General features: G+C 43.3%; 1 protein-coding gene across 1 annotated transcript in view; it reads right to left on the bottom strand.

The window, feature by feature from the left end:
* Positions 1-12,961, bottom strand: part of FASN (fatty acid synthase) — a 65,619-nt gene that overhangs the window by 18,277 nt on the left and 34,381 nt on the right. The window contains exons 18-28 of the mRNA XM_075845215.1: positions 11,553-11,633; positions 11,034-11,219; positions 10,385-10,564; positions 9,020-9,223; positions 8,127-8,449; positions 6,130-6,522; positions 3,643-3,807; positions 3,431-3,549; positions 2,857-2,987; positions 1,737-1,940; positions 794-944 (exon numbers count right to left, since the gene is read on the bottom strand). Of these exons, the coding sequence (XP_075701330.1) occupies positions 794-944; positions 1,737-1,940; positions 2,857-2,987; positions 3,431-3,549; positions 3,643-3,807; positions 6,130-6,522; positions 8,127-8,449; positions 9,020-9,223; positions 10,385-10,564; positions 11,034-11,219; positions 11,553-11,633 (2,137 nt within the window). The remainder of the gene's footprint in view (positions 1-793; positions 945-1,736; positions 1,941-2,856; positions 2,988-3,430; positions 3,550-3,642; positions 3,808-6,129; positions 6,523-8,126; positions 8,450-9,019; positions 9,224-10,384; positions 10,565-11,033; positions 11,220-11,552; positions 11,634-12,961) is intronic.

The following is a 12,961-nucleotide window of genomic DNA, read 5'->3' as shown; positions in this document are numbered from 1 at the left end:
CCCATTACAATTAGAAGAACTCCGGGAAGCTGTAAATTCAATGAATAGCTCCTGGGTCTGATGGCCTGCTGGCTGAACTATATAAGACATTTTGTGATATTTTACTGACCCAACTCTTTACTAATTATTGTGCTCCTTAAGCTCGGGAAAGATCCTTTATCACCCGATTCCTATATCTCTGCTTTCTCTTGACGTAAAGACATTGCCCAAGATTTTAGTTAATCGTCTTTCCAAAGTTAGTACCTCTCTTATTCATCTGGTCCAGACTGGCTTTATGCCACCAAAATCTACGGCCAATAATATTTGGTGCCTTTTTGTAAATCTGCAAGTACAATCTGACAACATTGGTAACCGTAAGAATTGTTCATTGGACGCCGCTAAGGCATTTGACAGGGCTGAATGGGCTTCCTCTGGGGCATTCTTTTCAAATTGGGCTTTGGGAATCAATTTATCTCCTAAATTACTGTATGCTGCCACCCAAGGATTCGCATTAATGGATTCTCCAGCCTTCTCTCTGGTATTGACTCTACCTCCGGTCTTATTTCTCCACTGTATAGGTGTTTCATGTCCTATTTCCTGAAGGCCTTTCCGATCACCAAAGCTAAATGGAAACGCGGGTGATGACATCTGGGAGGAAATAGTGACTTGTATACCGTCTTTGTCATTGGACAAATTTATAAAAATGTGCTGTTTTTATACAATATCAGATTTCGGGCTGATTCGCTGCAAAACATCCCAAGCTGACATGAAATATTACTTGATTTGAAAAAAATTAAAAAAATTGGGGACTTACCAGTCTTCTGGAACATCCCACAAGAAGCGTTGATCAGCATCCACAAAAGTCGCAAGGCCTTTAGCTGGAAGAAGACCCATGACCCTTTTTCCTGCAGGGTCACGTCCTGAAAACTCCATTCCCAGCATGCATTGCTGTAGGGCTAGGTCTCCTAAAAGCAATGAATGATCAGTAAAATTTCCAAGTGTATTCCAACATATACTTAATGCCCTTTAAAAAAAGGATTTCTCAAATCAAATAATAGTAAATAGCAAAAATGTCCGCAGAATTATTTACTTAATACAAATATATATTGCACATTTCCAATAGTTCAGATTCCCATATATTCCAATACCAGTGTGATTGCTGGATGGGATTTTCCAGTTTATCCATATACACAAATGTCTGAGTAGTGTGATGCCAAACTATCGAGAATCAAGGTATAGGACTTCCAACTGTCCAGAAAAAACTGAACATACACAGCCAAATATCCAGAATACTGATAGTGGCTCTAGCTTTTTAACTTCCATGTCTGACCAAAGTTATTTTCAGACTACTGGACGTTTGCTGGGATAGTAAGGCCACATTTATATAAAAATTTTTCCTATCGGAAGTAAACATCGAGACTGACGGAGGGTAGCGATGAATCCCACTCTATATGCATACAGTGGGATACGTCGCCTGAACCTCCTGGGCAGAGCGCTACCTTTAGCGCTGTGCCTGGGGAATCTCCTGATGTCACTATCCATATATGGACAGGGATGTCAGTAGCTACATGCTGGAGTCCCCGGCCAGAGCATTGCAAGCGCTTCCCCAGGGGACTCCAACCCTGGAGAAGCCCTGGACGAAACTGTCCATATATGGTCAGTGATGTCAGGGGCTTCTCCAGTTCCGGAGTCCCCGATCGAAATGCTATATTTCTACAAGCTACTGTAATAAAAAATATAATGAAACCGTTTCATACCAGGTATGGCATCAGGGGGCAGCTTCCCAGTTGCCAACATGATGTCACGGAAATTAAGTGATGAATAGTAAACTTTGCACAATTTCACATTGGGATTGGTAGGTTGAAAGTTGCGTAGCGGAGATGCAATCCAGCGTAAGGTGGAGAGGTCTCCTCGGGTCAACACGTTCACAAAGGCAAAGGCTGTTTCATCCTGAGCTTGTTCTATAGGTAAGAAAAAGATTAGGGTAAAAGTATTCTGTCAAAATATGATTGATTCAGGAATTACACACAAATGAGTATTATAATTCTCCAACAGTACTTAAAGACCCCCTCCAAAGTACTTCCTTTGTTAGAAAATCCTTTGTTAGAAGGATCACATGATGATAAGCTAATTCCCAGAATGTCTCGCTGCTGTTGTTCAATTCTCCTGCAGCGCCACCGCAGGAAAAATGAGGCATTACACTGTTTACATTAAAATCAATAGGCTGTCTGTATAACGCACAGATGTGCCGGGTCCTCCAGAGCAAGAAATACTCTTTGTAATTTCTCTCTACTCTAGCTAATGAGAGAACTCAGTATTCTCTAAACAAATTGACTATCCTGTATTCACATATATGAAGATAAATCAATGTATTTACCGAGAGATTCTTATTATGCCATCTCCCAAAATATGTATAGATTGGTGCCGAGGTGCGCCTTTACTAGACCAAGGATTAGACAGGGCATACAATACTATACCAATAAGAAGAATTGCTTTCAGTAGCTCTTACTGCTCCCAATAAAGGCTGTCAGGGCATGCTGGTAGTTGTAGTTTCCCACCAACCCGAGAGCCACAGGTTGGAGAACACTGTGTTTGAAGGACCCTACTGAAGATCAAGCTGCCTTAGGAACTTCTCGCTCTTAAAGCCAAGGCAATCTTCTCTTCTGTACTTAACGCTGCCCCTAGAAAACTAGATGTATTAACCTGTTCATCCCCATGAGGTTTTACGGATCTCTCAATAGACTCAAGTCTATTAGGGATCTGTGAAAGCAGGTCCAAATCAGCCGTGAAAAACGTTTTTCACGGCCGATTTCACACACGCTTGTCTGAACAAGGCATAATGTGGACAATTAATTCAATGAATAGTTATTTACTCACCTTTCTGGAAGGGTATGTGACGGAAGGCCCCCCACCGTCCATCCTGGTAGACATTCATCACCAGATCCTTGCCCTGCAGCTGTTGAATCTCTTTATCAGAGACTTCATATGAATTCACATTGAAGATGCATCTGGAAATAAAAGGTTAAGATGTAGATTTGTGTACATTAAAATAAATAATTATTATAATTCAACTCAATAAAGTTTCTCTCTCTCAATACATTTACAAAAGCGTTGACCACTATCAGAAACCATGGCATAGTAAATACCATGGGGTACGATTACCAAAACCCCCCGATCCTCAGTAAAAAAAGGTTCAAAGCAGAAGTGCTACAGTCCATGATGACAAGTCCGCTCATAATGCATGAACATATATAGTACTCGACCTTGTTCATTCCTCGGCAATCTAAAGTTTATGCATCGATTTAGACCATACTATACATTGGAAATATTGGATTCTCACTGTGAAGGGTTTTCTTTTAATATCCTAATTTTGGATAAACTTCACAGACCTATTCATGCGTTCATACATAACATGTATGTCCATGTAGTCATCACATGAGGTCTGTCTTACCTAATTCTGTTTCCTCCTGGTTCCTGGCGCAGGCAGTTTACCATTCCAACAATGCCAGAATTCGGTTGATTCACGGCTGTAAGCCAAATACGGTGGTCTGATGAATCGGCCATAGCTTCCTATTTAAAATGGAACATATGATAATGAAGAATATAGTCATGTATTTAGAGCATGAGTAAAACTGAATTTATGATCAATATATAATGCTGCACCTTCAGTGATTCCACCCATGTACAGTCCATGTCTTCAACTGAAAGGAGAACAGGTTTCTTCTCGGAGGTATGTCGACGACATAAGAAAATGGCAGAGTTGTAGAAGGACTTTTTGATGGCCACCACGTCCATGCAGGCGCTGTTAAACACCTCCTCCCATTCTGCCTGCCAAGACATTTCACATAGTTCAGTCAATGTATATTTTATCATATGTATAAAGATTATGGGCCTGATTTTAATAGCAGCTTAAATGAGACTTATTATAACCTATATTTATATATACTCATAGCCAATTCATTAAATTCAAGATTTCACATAATCCATATATATTAAACCGAAAAGAAAAATCTCGACATAATAATATTATATCAAAATATTTTTATTGTTACTTTATTAAACATCAATAAATACAAAACATACAAAATTAACCCCCTCCCAAGTATATACTATAGACATATAAAATATAATTAAAAGAATGTGTACCAGGTTCACAAAATACAGTATCAAAAATAGTTATATATAGAGAAATAATTCCTCCCAATAGAGAATCACATCCCAGGTAAGTAATAGCTTATATCATGTGTATGAGTATCAGACTGACAGGTCCCTCCAAACAGTAAAGTATAGCAACCATGCTTAAGATAATGGAGACCTAATCAGAAACAAGCTATATGCAGTTAGAAATAGAACACAATACCTGTTGAGGACATAATACTGGTGGGATAGGACACCTGGACACCAAGCACCTCGACGCGCGTTTCGCAACCTTCGTCAGGAGACTTACGACCAAATACATTTATCTCCTATCCACAGGATAGGAGATATTAGATTGCTGGGGGGCCCACCTCTGGAACCCCCACCATCATTAGAACAAGTGTCCAGAGTCCCCGTTCCTCCGCACACCCGCACATCCACGGTGAGGAGAAGTTTAAATGGAGCGGTGGTCGAGCATGTGCACTGCAGCTCCACTTATACTCTATGGGACTGATGGGAACAGCCGAGCACATATATATGGTGACTCACATCAATATATGCCTGTGTGTGTGTGTGTGTATGTAGGTGAGTATTTGTATGTATATGTATGTATTCTTGTGTGTTGAAGTATGTACAGTAGGTGTGTATACGTGTGGGTATGTATGTATGTATACAATAGCGGAACTACAGCTACAGCAGCCAAAGCGGCTGCAACAGGGCACGCAGTATGAGGGGGCCTGTGCCGCTCGGCCTGTCACATAACATTTATGTGCCGGGCAGGGAGGCAAGGGCCCCCTTATGCCCTGTGGCGTCGCTAGCCCCGGGTATCCAGGGCCCCGGGCGACTGGCACATTTAATTGTATCTGCGTCCTTAGGACGCAGATATGAATGAATACAATGGCGGAGCAGGGAGCTAACTCCCTGCCCCTCCATTCACTAGGCTATAGACCACGTTAGGCCTGCAGCCTATAAGGCGTGGGACGGGATCCTTGTGCAGGTCGGCGCAATGACATCACTGGATCACGCCAGCCTACGCAAGGCTCCAGTCTCATTGTCTCATTGGCTGCTAAGGAGGCCATGGAACAGCTCTGTTCGTCGAAGGAATGGGGCTAGGTGAATAGAAGTTTTTATTTATTTGTTTGCGGAGCACTATCTACAAGAGGGTGGCTATGTGCCACTATCTACAAGGCGGGGTTGTGGCGCTATCTACAAGGGGGCTGTGTGTGGCACTATCTGCAAGAGGCGTGTGGCACTATCTATGGGCGGGTTTGCAAGATCTACAGGGGGTGTGTGTGGCACTATCTAAAGGGAGGGTGGCACAATCTACAGTGGTATGTGTGGCACAATCTACTGTGGTGTGCGTGGCACTATATACAAGGGGGGCTGTGTGTGTGGCACTATCTACAAGGGGGCTGTGTCACTATCTACAGGGGGGCTGTGTGTGCCACTATCCACATATATGTGTGGCACTATCTACAGGGGGGGCAGTGTGGCACTATCTACAAAGGAGGGATGTGGCACTATTTACAGTGGGGTGTCTGGCACTATCTATAAGGGGGATGTGGAACTATCTACAAGGGGGTGTGTGTGGCACTATATACAGAAGGACTGTGTGTGGCACTATCTAGAGGGGGCCGTGGGATCATTACTAATGGCATAAATAGGGGAGGGGGAGATGATCTACAACTTGGTGGCCTAGTTGTATTTTTACTTTGCACACAGAACTGATAAATGTTCATTGTGGGGAGGGCGGGCGTTGTGGGGGTGGCCCAGTCAAAAGTTTGCTATGGGGCCTAGTCTTTCCTAGTTACGCCCCTGTATGTATATTGTGTTTGGTAAATTTCAATAGGTTGGTTGGATAAATGGATGGACATTTTATTCGAGTTAGTACAAGGAGTGTAATGTTGAAAATAACAAAAAAATATATATATATATTTATTCTAAATTACTAATTGTAATGAATTGACAGATATCGTAGTGCACCATGAAATATAGTTATCACTAGTAGAATACCTGGGATAGGAGACCGTCTTTCTGCTGGAGATTTTGAGTCCTCAGAAAGGCGATGGTCTCTCCTAGAATATCTCCTTTTAGAAGTGTATGAAGCAAAATGAATCCTCCTTCTTTCACGGTTGCTGCCATATTGGGGACAACTTGTCTAGGATCCCGTAGGAGATGTGTTGAGCTATTACACACCAATAGATCAGCACCTGTTACATTATTAGGCGGTGCGGTATACCACGGGTCCCACTGCTCTATGGAGACTCCGGCTTCTTTTAGATTGTCCTCCATGGTCGAGAGGATTTCCAGGGTCCGGTCGGTGGCAATGTAGTCTATCTGGAGCATTGGTTGAGTGTTCAGCACATTTAGGACATGAGAAGACAAATTCCCATTTCCTGTTAGGACCTATGGAGAAAAAAGTAAGAACTGACATGTGACAAGATCTACTTTGCTTTTCAAAAAGTTATATTTCTATATATCACTCCCGTGAAATATGTATTAATATGAATGCGCTAATGTTGGCCTGAATTCTTGTTCTGGTCTCCAGCCTGTAGCAAAAATCTGCATGCTCCAAATAAATATAATTTACACGATAACGAAAGGTTCCACAATTTTCTAATACAATTCTTCACTATTTCAAGATCTCTGCTTGATGCCAGTAAATGGAAACTGATTATGTCCTGTTGACACAACTGCTCAGCTCATTACAAGAGGGTTCTGATAATTAATAGGCTGTGTGTAAGTCAAAATAGAAATTTGGCGCAATTAATCGTCGTCATATTGCGAATTTCGGTTTTATCAATTATTTTTTCTTGATTAAAAACTGTATCTGCATCTTCAGGAGAAGATACAATTGACTCCAATGGTAGAGCGGGGAACCTGTTCTACCATTCACTATGTATCGCCGGACGCGAGGCAGTGACGTCATCGCGCCGGTCTGTGCTGTTCCGCACAGACCAGAGGAGCAGAGGGATCTCATCGATTAGTCGCTGGAATGGGGTTAGGTGAGTATGTATATTATTATTTTGATCAGGCACTATTGGGAGCAGCTGTGGGGGCATTATACAGCGTGGGGGCAGCTATGGGGGACTTTATACTGTGTGGAGTGCAGCTATGAGGGGCAGTTATGGGGGAATTATACTGTGTGAGGGCAGCTATTGGAGAATTATACTACATGGAAGGCAGTTATGGGGGCATTGTAATATGTAGAGGCAGCTATGGGGGCATTATACTGTGGGGGGGGCAGTTATGGAGGCATTATACTGGGGAGGCAGTTATGGAGGCATTATACGGTGTGGAGGACAGTTATGGGGGGTATTATACGGTGTGGTGGCAGCCAGCTATGGGGGCATTATACTGTGCGGAGGGCAGTTATGGGGGCATTATACTGTGTGGGGGAAGTTATAGGGGCAAAATACTGTGTGGAGGGCAGTTATGGGGGCATTATACTGTGTGGAGGGCAGTTATGGGGGCATTATACTGTGTGGAGGGCAGTTATGGGGGCATTATACTGTGTGGAGGGCAGTTATGGGGGCATTATACTGTGTCGAGGGCAGTTATGGGGGCATTATACTGTGTGGAGGGCAGCTATGGGGGCATTATACTGTGTATACTGTGTGGGGCAGCTATGGGGCATTATACTGTGTGGGAGGTGCTATGGGGCATTATACTGTGTGGGGGAAGTTATAGGGGCATTATACTGTGTGGGGGCAGCTATGGGGCATTATACTGTGTGGGGAGCACTATGGGGGCAATATACTGTGTGGGGCTGTGTCAGGGAGTATATTATATACAGTAGTTTACAGCAGGCTCAGGGAATAAAAATTAATCCAATGGTGTAGATTCAAATAGGGGACGTGGTATGCAAAAAGGGGTGTGGCCTAAATAATCGGTCAATAATCGTAATCGAGGTTACATGTTCAATTAATCGTGATTTTGATTTCGGTCATGACCGCCCAGCCCTACTCTGTGTTATTTTTTATGTAGACTGCTGATATTCAAAGACGTACTTCAATAATCTTCATTTTATGTGGATTGCTGTTCTCCAGGACTGTATCCAGACACGTTTTCAATTTAGGGGACGTGAGCAACCCATTCAGAAGAGGATCATCCCTGAGCTGATTGTTCTTCTGTGTCAGAGTTTCTTCTAGTTCAGAGTGCAGGTTGCCATTTAACTCAAGGTTACAGATCTCGGTGAGGACATGCAGGAGACCGTGGTCCGGAGAAGTGCTCATTTTTTTGTTCCTTTGAGCTCTTCTTGCAGCTTTGATTCCAGGAATGTGGAGTTGTAATCCGTGCTGGACCACCTTTGACTCCAGTTCACAGATCTTATCTGCAAGGAAACAATGTGACGCTTTAGCTTTGAAGCCAACAAGACTCTACATATTAATTAGGAACGAAAAAACATCATGTTAGATATCAATCTGGTTGGGGTCTAGGAGCTGAAACCCGCACCGATGTCTTGGTCCTGCCCCCATTGTGACCACCTTTTCATTGAATTCAGATTAGGATTTCTATGACTTGATACCTATGCAATGAACGAATGAGTGCCAGCGCCCCGGTCACTCAGGATATAGGAGGGGATCTAAATTCTCCGACCTCATGTTTTTGGAATCCCAGCCACCCACTTGTCAGGAAATACTACAATCTGATAGACATTGTGATACATAAAATATTCATTACAAGGACTGATGGATATATATATATGGCTTCGTTCACATCTTCGTCGCGACTCCGTTCATCGGTTCCGTCAGACCTTTCCGTCAGTTTCAGTTTGCATTCTGTTCATGGGTTCCCCTGATGGAAAGGACCAACGGAACCCATGAACGGAGCCCCGACGCAGATGTGAACGAAGCCTTACCTATATAAACTCTAATAATCTAGTAACTGTATAGATCGGTACCTGTGCATTGCTCTAGAAGAGAATGAAGGTCATTGTCCCCTCGTAGACAATCATCTTCAAAGTAAGGGGTAAAGACAAAACACTCCAGGGTAGGTGGCGTTTGCTGCTGTTGGCGCCGTGGCGCTGTGGTGGCATGGAGACCAGATATCTGAACCCCTCCAGATGTAATTTTTTCTAAGCATTTGTTGACACCAACGGGAATAGCTGAAATAATAAGATGTATGTTCAGTAAAACAGACTGTGCACATAGGAGAAGGGTTAATGTAGTACCGTACAGGCCAATATGATGTCTGGGTTGTGCCCTTTATGACTTTTTGGGCATTTCTCGTTCATTCACTGTATGTTTTGTGAATGTATGTAGGATTTACAATTTGGGTCAGTTCATCTTTTTCTTTAGAAGACATGGCCTGCGACACCATAATGCATTAGAGTCCTGTATCATCTAGACACACAAGCCAAGGGTAGGGTAGACAGGGGGTTAAATACATTTTTTAAGCAAGGTTAGGTACTTAAAGGTGTTGCCCCATCTTGACAACCCATTCTTGCGGCGATCAACTGATCGCCACGGGTCCAGCTTTTCGATCCCCTGGTGATCAGCTGCTATTGCCAGGGGAAGTTTTTCACTGGAAATGTTGTCATCTGAACACCAACATAGACGTTCCTCATGTGTTGTAGGGTCAATGTGAATAGACTGGATCCTTGTGGGTAAGCGGAGGCTGCGACCACTTATGCCTAAAACCAGCATCTGCAGCATATTATCCAGGAAGGTCACCCAGTTCTCCGTCCACAGCAACCCAAAGGTTGGGCACTTAAAGGTGTTGCCCCATCTTGACAACCCCTACTTGCGGCGATCAACTGATCGCCACGGGTCCAGCTTTTCGATCCCCTGGTGATCAGCTACTTTTGCTGGGGAAGTTTTTCCCTGGAAATGTTGTCTGACATGGAACCCGTTAAAATGAATGGCTGACCATTTAATACATGTTGAGTCTGCCAGAATGGGTGGTAACATTTTGCAGTGGACCAAGGTCTGGCTTATAGATTGGGTTCCCGAAAAAGCCCCCTCTATGACATCCTAATAAGACATATAGAAAGGGGTTACCCAGATGGCACAATCCCTTTAATGTCCAGCTTTGGATAAAATCTATACTGATGATATACCAGCCAACAGCTTATTCTATCTCTGCTATCTTTACCTACTCTCTATTCATATACACACTTACTTTCAAAACTCTGCTGGTTGCCATTAGAAACAGACAGCAGTTTAGCTGTTGTTTGTCGAAATACCAGGAGATCTTCAAGTGGCCATTGCTATGTATAGTCTGGTAAGGAAGATTATCCAAGGATAATATAAGACATGTATTTTACCTTTTTTGTCATCTGAACACAAACATAGCCGTTCCTCGTGTGTTGTAGGGTCAATATGAACAGACTGGATCCTTGTGGGTAAGCGGAGGCTGCGACCACTTATGCCTAAAACCAGCATCTGCAGCATACTATCCAGGAAGGTCACCCAGTTCTCCGTCCACAGCAGCTTCCCCATTTCACCTATGAAACCAAATAAATTAACTTAAAGAAGCACACCGGCAAAAAAAAAATTCCACCTAGTGAATGGGAGTTTTTTCCACCATCCTCCCGTTTTATTAGGTGAAAGGTAGTGACGTGTTTTCGCTTACCGGGCACTCTATTTAACATTTAGCCGCCCCGTTTTAGGCCGCCCTTTGGTCACGTGATCCACATTATGACCGCCCCAATCCTACAGCGTCTCTCAATGAAAGTCACACAAAGGTTCTCATAGACTTGAACTAGCTTTATTATTATAGCGCTGGGTTATTAGACTTTCTGGATTATCAGATGTTCGATTAAAGGAATTTCACATTTTCACTGTAATAATTATTTTTATTTATAGGAAATGGGTTCAGTGGGATCTTTAGTGATGGAACCAGGAGGAACAGAGTCCTTACATTACGGATTTGCCCTCCTTTCTATGGTAAATCCAGCCCTGGCCATAACTCACCTTTGCTATTGGACTCAATAATTCCTTGGAAGGTTGGTCCGTAGTCGTATCCTCGCAGACGCAACTCTTTGTACACATCTTTGTCTGACAACAGGATATTCTCTGCCTTTTTGCTTTCAATGGCGGTGTCTGTCAGCTGTTTACGGAATTCACTTAGATTATTTTCTTCCATGATGGAAATTTTTCCTGGAAATGAAAGTGATGGAAATGTAATATATTAATATATAACATGTAGTTGTATCAGGTAATTGCTTAAATAGCAACTCCATCCCAGGCTTCCTGCAGTAGACGCAGGGTGTTTTATATCATCCAGTGTCTTCAGGTCCATAAGACACAGTACATGGCAGTCTGTATTCTGCTAATGGATTCACAGGGCAGTGGTGCAGAGTCTGACTGCCCTGCTTGTAAAAGGAGTGATTTATATAATACAAGTATATTATAGAATTGTTATCTAAGCAAATGTGAACCCACACTTTGATCTTAATTTATCAATGTTTATTATGTCACCAGTCAACCTACCGCTAGCCGCCAGATTGCCGTTTTCGGAGACTTCAAACCGTTTTGATGCCGGCATGAGACGAACCTCCAGCTGGACAACTCCTTCAGAGACAAGGCAAAGAAAACTTGTTAGTAATGTTATTAAATTGACTTTAAATATCATTATTTACAAGCAGGACAGTAATAATCAATAGAAAACAAAATGATTTAGTAGCTCCAACCAATATGGGTATAGCTAGTGGGGGCTGGCAGTGCATGTCCCTGTTATATGCAGGGGGCACCACTTTGCCAGGGTATTTAGATACAGAACTATGATAGTGAATTGAATCTTTGCCCCGGGTGATGGAAAACAACGACTCTGCCTACCAAGACTAAAGTTGTAGTACGGACAGAGAACATCCTGGAATCAAATGCTGCCCAGGCGGAAATAATGCCAATGTGAGGAGATCTTTGTAATATACAGATTGTGTATATGGATGCCTAGAAGTGAAACTGCAGTATATGGTACTACATCTATATAGCAGAAGATAAAATAGCATTTAATGTAGTTGTTTCTTAGTTATATCTGTTTCTGAGAACAACCAGCATGGCTACCATAACAGCATGGCTACCATAACAGCATGGCTACCGTAACAGCGTGGCTTCCATAACAGCATGGCTACCATAACAGCATGGCTACCGTAACAGCGTGGCTTCCATAACAGCATGGCTACCATAACAGCGTGGCTACCATAACAGCAAAGCATCCATAACAGCAAGGCATCCATAACAGCAAGGCTTCCATAACAGCGTGGCTACCATAACAGCGTGGCTTCCATAACAGCGTGGCTACCATAACAGCGTGGCTACCATAACAGCGTGGCTTCCATAACAGCGTGGCTACCATAACAGCGTGGCTTCCATAACAGCGTGGCTACCATAACAGCGTGGCTACCATAACAGCGTGGCTTCCATAACAGCGTGGCTTCCATAACAGCGTGGCTTCCATAACAGCGTGGTTACCATAACAGCGTGTCTACCATAACAGCGTGGCTACCATAACAGCGTGGCTTCCATAACAGCGTGGCTACCATAACAGCGTGGCTACCATAACAGCGTGGCTTCCATAACAGCGTGGCTTCCATAACAGCATTGCTTCCATAACAGCATGGCTACCATAACAGCATGGCATCCATAACAGCGTGGCTACCATAACAGCAAGGCATCCATAACAGCAAGGCTTCCATAACAGCATGGCTACCATAACAGCAAGGCATCCATAACAGCAAGGCTTCCATAACAGCGTGGCTACCATAACAGCGTGGCTTCCATAACAGCAAGGCATCCATAACAGCAAGGCTTCCATAACAGCGTGGCTACCATAACAGCGTGGCTTCCATAACAGCGTGGCTACCATAACAGCGTGGCTTCCATAACAGCGTGGCTACCAT

The sequence above is a fragment of the Rhinoderma darwinii genome, chromosome 13 (assembly GCF_050947455.1).
Source record: "Rhinoderma darwinii isolate aRhiDar2 chromosome 13, aRhiDar2.hap1, whole genome shotgun sequence".
NCBI lineage: Eukaryota > Metazoa > Chordata > Amphibia > Anura > Rhinodermatidae > Rhinoderma > Rhinoderma darwinii.
The sequence above is the reverse complement of the archived record's forward strand: the minus strand, read 5'-3'. Positions and strand labels throughout refer to the sequence as shown.